This window comes from Hyalella azteca, unplaced genomic scaffold, assembly GCF_000764305.2.
Source record: "Hyalella azteca isolate HAZT.00-mixed unplaced genomic scaffold, Hazt_2.0.2 contig11770, whole genome shotgun sequence".
NCBI lineage: Eukaryota > Metazoa > Arthropoda > Malacostraca > Amphipoda > Hyalellidae > Hyalella > Hyalella azteca.
In genome coordinates this window covers 113,682-121,148 of record NW_025941755.1, presented here as the reverse complement: position 1 = coordinate 121,148, position 7,467 = coordinate 113,682, and the positions used below count along the sequence as shown (strand labels likewise).

At 38.9% G+C, this 7,467-nt stretch overlaps 1 protein-coding gene across 1 annotated transcript in view; it reads right to left on the bottom strand.

Moving 5' to 3' along the window:
- The window catches only part of LOC108664394, a 20,134-nt gene extending 15,200 nt beyond the window's left edge, over positions 1 to 4,934 (bottom strand). The window contains exon 1 of the mRNA XM_018150971.2: positions 4,695 to 4,934. Within this exon, the coding sequence (XP_018006460.1) occupies positions 4,695 to 4,799 (105 nt within the window). The 5' untranslated portion in view covers positions 4,800 to 4,934. The remainder of the gene's footprint in view (positions 1 to 4,694) is intronic.
- Positions 4,935 to 7,467: the final 2,533 nt, after the last annotated feature.

Sequence of the window (7,467 nt, the reverse complement as noted above, 5' to 3'; positions counted from 1 at the left end):
ATACATCACAAGTATGTTCAACTAATTTGAAGTTTTCGTATTTATTTTCGTATTTATTATTGTATGATTAAAATGTGTACCTTTGTTTCTTAAAAAACATCGGTTCTATTATTTTTAGAGTAGCTACTGCATTATATAAAGTAGCTGCTCACATCCGCATCGTAGGAGACGGAACTGATAGCGTGCACTGTGGAGTTGAAGAAGGTGCGATGGATGCAGTAATTCAGTACACTAAAACAATTTAGGTGTTTATTTTCTATGCTCAAGGATTAAGGCAACGTAATGAGTAATCTTTTTTTAGACGAAATTGAGATGTTAGTTGTTTAAATGATGAATCGTGAAAACATAGCAATTCCGTGAGAATGTTCAAGATCTCTTACAAAATCCCCACTGTGGACAAAGTGTCAGAATATTCAAATATCTTTGGCGACTAATTATCAGCTAATTTTATGCCTTCAGAAGATATTGGCGACAAATTTACCTTAAAATAATTCGTAACAAATGTATAAATTCACCTTCGGTGACTCCGCTACCGGAGACTCCTCTCAGTCTCAGCTGACCCACCCGGTAGGTAGAAATGACGCGACGCGCTATCACAGGCTCACAGCCACGAAAGAATGAGCCTTCTACTAGTACAGTAGTACAAAGAACTAGTTAGACTTCAGGGTTTCACTATGTCATAGCGATACCCAATTTCCTCAGATGACAATTGACGAGACAAACGAAATGCGAGTAGGAATGTTCATTGAGTTTACGGCAGTATATAGAAGGTTTTAAGCCAGCAAAAGTGAAAAACAATTACCCTCGTATTGGTATATCGTCTTACAATTGAACCAAATACAGCATAAATGTAAGGCCGGTTGTCCACGTTTGGACAGAAGGTGTTAATTATTTATAACTTGATGCAAGGATTTAAACGTCATTTGATCAATGAAAGCGGTGAACAAATTGTACCCTACTCTGTTATTTCAACAAGCCCTGTCTCTTTCTATGTCATATTCTAGAAATTTTGTTGATAGCACTGCATCCAGCCGGTGTAATTTCTGCACTTGACTGAGTTGCAGTACAGACTGCAGCGTATTGAACCGAAGCAAACTTCGAAATTTTCATCAGTTATGTTTAGACAGCCAGACGTGTTGGATGTGGATCGATCGTGTGTTTCAAGCGCAGCTGACGAACTTAATGTTCAGTAATTAATATTTTGGAGCTTCCTTCATGTCGACTGATCGTAAACGGCTAATTGGCCACCTCGAAGGTGGGTTCCACGTTTAATTATTTTCGTGTGTGTCGAAGGATTCTTACCGACTGCCATTGCCCGTTGGGCGTTTGCCTGTTGCCGCCTCCCAGCCCTTTGAATTATGATTCCTAATTCATTATACATTATTTAGTTTAATTTATTATTAAAAGGTAATTTTAAGGAAGGGAGGTTAGGCAAAATTGTAATTTGTTTGGCTGCAAAAAAATTGCCTTTTTTCATTTAAATATCAAGTAGGTATTAACTAAGTGACTTGAAAGTTACTAATAATTCGTAAACCTGCCCATTGCCAATAACTGGTTCTATGACTTATTTCCTGAATCTCAAGAAGATGCGTTCATAACTAAACAAGTAATGAAGTGAATCAAATGATAGGGTAAGTTGCTGTAAAGTAGCGTTTTGCGTACGTGTCCGCTGGTTAGTTCAGACGTAGAACCAACAAGTGTGAATTGAATATATACCATACAAATGATACAATAGAAACGAATAGAATGTATTTCTTTTCTTTTGGGTTCTTCGCGTAAATTAACCACTGGACTCCTGCGTTTGGTATTTTTTTTATCCGAGACGAGACAACAGGCTCTGTCCCGGTTCGCAATAAAAACCGGGATAATTTCCAGCCCTCCGTAGGAATTCCGGGCTTCGAAATGATTCATATCGTAATCGAAAAACTTGTTTTGTCTTTAAATAATTAACATGCAAGGGCTCAGGCTGAAGGTGCTAGACGGCAGACACCACCGCACAGAAACGCATTACCTTTCTCATTATAATTTAATAGTACACTTTGAAGAAAAATATCTCGCAGACAAACGATAAATTTCAAAGATACTATTTGAGGTATGAAATACTGCATTGGCCTCCTATTAGCAATAATATATGAAGTTATGCTCTTCCGTACGAGACAACAGCAATACGCGTTGCAGACGAGTCATGAACGACGTTCAGTCGAGGTGTGTTGCGGCTGCCATCGCCTAGCGATGCTTGCTTCACTGAAGAAATTTCACTTAATTATATCGTGTTATTGGCCTCATGGCTGGATATTTTCTCACTCTGATGACTCATAGGAATATTTATATGGTACTTTTTTCAGAAAGAGGTTTTATTTCTGACAAAAGATTTGAAGCACATGAGAACCACCATGAAAGTGAAGCGTTCGATTAAGACAAATCTCGTCTCGTCTTGTTATGTCTCATTTCAAATCTGTCTGTCTCATCCCGGTTCATAATTTACCGGGACACAAGTTTCTAAGTCCGGGACAGAATTCTTGTCTCGGTTCATATGTTTATTCCGGGACAAATTTTACCCTCTGTCCCGTTATTTTTTTCCCGGAATTTTCTTGTCTCGTTACGTCTGTCCCGGTTCATTTCGAGACGATCTTTTATGATCAACGTGGTCGCGCGTCTCAAAAATATGTGCACAGTAGAGTTCTAGACAGGGTGATGGCAGCAAAAAAAGGTTTGCCATATTTTGATTAGACATATGTAGTTTGAAAATTTGCCTTTTATGAAAATTTACTTCTGCAATGTAATTTCATCATTGAAAAAGATGCGTAATCATTTCATGTATTCTTCTATATTGAATTAAAAGGTTTCGTTTAATGATATGAATTTAGTTAGTTTGATTAATGAACGGAGTCAAGCAGTGTTCAAATGCGGATGAATCAACTTGGACAGTGGCGCTTATAGCATCAGTGCGTAAATTTCACTGCTCGTAAAATAGTTATATTCGCATGTTCCTTCCATTGTACCGACCCATAAATTCTTGTCAGCAGAGTGGAAATCTAAGATTAGAGGTTCACTTAAAAAAAAAAGCTTTCCGCCTTGAAAAAAAAAACGTTCCAGGCAAGTGGCAACTAGAAACAGGTTTGCAGGTCGTCAGAAATCGGCCTCGGCATGAACGTTACGTCAGGCAACACAGAGAAAATCCCAATATTGTTAATTGTGCGCGTCACTCACGGATAAGCAAGAGGAATCTACTGAAAGACACGTTGTGCTCAGTAGAACACGTTGTGCTCAGTAGAAGTTACAAGGTCGCTACNGTCACGTGTCACCTTCTATGTTATTGTTTCGGTACAGATGGTACTCCTGAATCCTGATCGCAAGTAGTTTTCAGGTCTCGATGCTGAAAATTATCTTCAGTTTTTTATTTGTCGATGAATTCATAGGCAGTTTTTTATGTATTTGTGAGTGAATATACAAAGTAAAGATGTTATTCTTTTAGATTTTCATCAATATTGACATAACTACATTATTTTTCTAGGCGCTTGAAATAAGAAATGTAGCATTACCTATTAAATTAGCACTAGTGCGTTAACAATGTGTGCATTAGGGGCGGTCCATTCTAGCTTTCTAACGCTGTTTGGATTACAATGGCAGTGACGTTGCACGCGTTCTGATGGTAATTGGATTCTTATGACTGGCGTTGCACACGTTCTAGCAATGATTGGATTCATTTGACTGTGACGTTGGACGCGTTCAAGAATTGATAGGATTCTTCATATTCTTGTGACTGTTACGTTGGACGCGTTCAAGCGTTGATTGGATTCTTGTTACCGTGATGATGCAAGCACTGTTTTTTTTTTCAAAGAAACAGCTGTGGCATCTTGCAGAGACTCATCAGTGATGATGATGGAGTGAAAGTGGAAGTGTGCTGGACGTTCCAGATTTTTGGGTCCTGCTTTCCAATTTGCTATGTTTACCAGTTAATATATTACCCCTCTGGATTTCCACACTGCTTGTCAGTTTGGAATTTCTTTGTTGTAAATAGAATTGGCCTAATTATATTTTGAATTTATATTTTTAAAATGGAATACCCAATTAAATGGGGTACAAATATCTTAATGAGCTCATTTATCATGGCAGTTTTCCCAGCGCGCCGTAACCCGTGCAATTATGAATTATCGAGCCCAATCATAGTAGACTGTAGTTTCACTAGTTACTGTGTTCTGTTGACAAAAAAGCCTAATTATGGCTTATTGATCGATTTTTTTTTGGCGACAAACTTTAGTGGCTAATCATGCTCTGGCGACAGATCTCCAATGACAATGGCAAAATTTTGAGCTTGAAAGGGCGATCTTGGCGACATGACTGACACCTTGTCCACAGTGGCAAAATCCGTGCAATGGCGGTTTGGTGTAATTCCGTGAGAATTTTGAAAAGCAGTACTCCTGATCATTACCTTAAATTTCCAATCGGGGTATTAGGTAAGCCACCATAAAAATTGATCATCCTTAGACCTTAGGTTAGATTTAGAAGATTTTTCAAATACATTTGTTATAAAAATTAAAATACTTCGTAACATGTATTTGGCCGAAACTCAATTTTGTAAGTTGAAAATTTGAGTTAGTTGTAGCAACAATTCCAACAAAGTTTGTTAGCTACAACAATTCCAAAGTTTGTTTGTTGAACAAACTACAAAGCATCCATAATTCTATACTCACAATTCTAGTTTTTGCAATTTCATCATATGTCATGAATCTTAAAATTTTCTCCAAGACTACATCTGGCAAATTTACGATGTTTATATTGTGGTTTAGTGCAGCCATCTTTTTGTGCAGAAGAATAACACTCAAATGATCCAATTACTGTCCTACAACATAAATTATGTCTTCTCGGCGTTCCCGACGTCTTCTTCTTCTAATTTATTCTTATAGGAGCACTGGAAGCTAGTCCATAAAGCCCCTTGCCTAAACTGGGTTTAATTGGTACCTAACACTCTAACAGCTCTGAAAGTTAAAATCTGAAACAAAGAGAGAACACACACACACGGAAAAAGAAAAAATTGAGGAAATTAAAAATGAACTGATTCTAAAAAAGCTCTGGTTTGCCACTATGGGTGACGGAATTACCTACGATGTCGGAATATACCGCGTTTACCCTAATGTTAGTCTGACAGACAATTCTCTGACAAAATTAACGAACAAGAATATAGTAAAATAGTTAAATTATTGGTAAATTAATAAAAATGCTTGCAGGTGTCAGCCTTTCTGCCATCAGGTGCTGGGTGATAACAGTAACAACAAAACTAGATCTATTTCAACATCAAAATATTAAATGCTTACCATCATTCACTCCGTGAAAGGAGTAGGATTTCCTGCTCATTCTGCGCATGGAAGCGACTCAAGCGGGTAAATTTTGTTCATCTATTATTGTTCAACATGAAACGTAACGTGAAAACGGTGAAATCCGCCGTCATACAATTCAAACTGTAAAAATTTGATAGGTACACCAGGAGTCCAGGACCAGTTACAGTAAACGATTTTTTCAACTTTACTCCTCCAAATTGCCATCCAAAGCTAACTCATACGCAACAGCTGCAATGTTAGTTGTGGTGTTTGTAAAAAAAGCGCAAGATATTTTATTTAGGGTTAGTTCTCAAACTTCTCATTGCAACAAGAATAGTAGCCACAAACTCCTGCATTCATTAGCCTGCAGCAGCTGCGTTTTCGGAATCCGCAATTCATTCTGCTGATCCTCAAGCATATCTTGATCTTGATTTATCTTGATTTATCTTTAAGCACCAGTCTTCTTGGACATAGGTGCTTTGTTCAGAGCAGGGTGTAATTTTTACTACAGCTGGTCAATGAAGCCAGCTTTGGACAGGTATGTTACAAGTTTTTCTGCAGGGAACTCATCTCTAAGCAATGTTGCAAGGGTCAAGGGCCATCCCATTTTTCTGCAATGCTGTTCCAGTTGCTGTCTTGAATGTTGTAGCTGAGGACATTCTAGTAGAAGATGAGTGGCAGTCCAAATTTGGTTACAGGTAGGGCAGCAAGCTGGTTGTTGTCCAGTGAAGAGGTGTGCATGGGTAAGTCGTGTCGCTCCCAGGCGTAGGCGAGAAATTGGTACTTGGTGGGATCGCTTGATGAGCAGGTATGGGGCTTGGCCGAGGGAGTTTTTGTATGGTCGTAGTTTTGCAGAAGACTCTTCCCACTGTAGTTTCCACAGGGAATGGTAGTGGGATGCGAGTATGTGCTTGATTTCTTGGTCAGAGAAGGATGGTGTTACTTTTAGTGGCAGATTTAGAGCCTCCCGAGCGATTTGATCAGCTTTTTCATTTCCCTCAATGTTCGAGTGTGATGGTACCCAGACAAGGATAACTTTATTTGGTATAGTGGATAGGAGATGGATGATTTTAAGGACTAAAAAGTGAGATTTTGTGTGGGCATTCTGCAGTGCTCTCAGAGAGCTGAGAGAATCCGAGGCCAGAAGATAGGATCCCTCCTTATCTTTCAGGTACATCAAAGCATAGTAGATGGCAGTAAGTTCAGCTGTGAAGATGGAATTTTCTCTGTTTAGTCTTGCCATTAGAGAGAATGTTTGTGACCAAACACCGGCTGCTGTTTGATTGGTGGTCTTTGAGCCATCACAGAAGACTGGTGAGTGGGATGGGTACTTGAGGAGGAGGTCCGCAAAGCAAGCTTGCCAAGCTGTGGGTGGAAGGTCTTGCTTCTTGGATGAGTGGAGGGAGAAGTCAATTTTTGCAGTTGTAATGGGGNGTGGCGTTTTCGCTTTGGTACTTGCTTTTCTTCCTGGTCTTTTGGAAGATTTGAGGCTGTTTTTACTGGGGCTGATGAAGAGTGAGCATTTAGGTTGTCAACTTTTCCCTTGGGCATCCTCGAAGTTGAAGTAGTCGGTTGGCTGTCTGGAGGTTTTGATCCCAGACTTGGATGTTTCTTAGTTTTCATCATGATCAATTTTCTGCTTTAGGATTTTTAATTATTTTTCAAAGAGATTTGACTTTGAGAAGACTAGATTATCTAGAATGATCTGCAGAGTGCAGATATCACTTTGCGCTTTGGGATAACACACAGCACGTCTTCTCACTTTCACGGTCAAATCGAAACTCCCTCAAGCATAGTAAATAATGAACAATTTCAGCAAGCATGTAGCAGCCGAAAAAACATTACTGCTGCAGGATCTATCCGATCTCAGTTCGCAATTCCGGTGTTAACAATAAGTTAAACTCTTCTGCTTGATCTGACTCCAAAAGATCTCGATATAATAGTAGTTAATCAGTAGTCACGGATACAAACCTGATATACACTAATTATTTCTTTATTTCACTCAAATCCCCAAGCTCCCCAAAAATTGACCATCGTACTAATTATCGCTGCTTTCAATGTTAAATTTTCGCCATCGTGAAAATCTATTTCAAATCGAAAGAAAAGCTACTGGCGGTAAACTAGCTCGCGAAAACGAATTGCAATAATT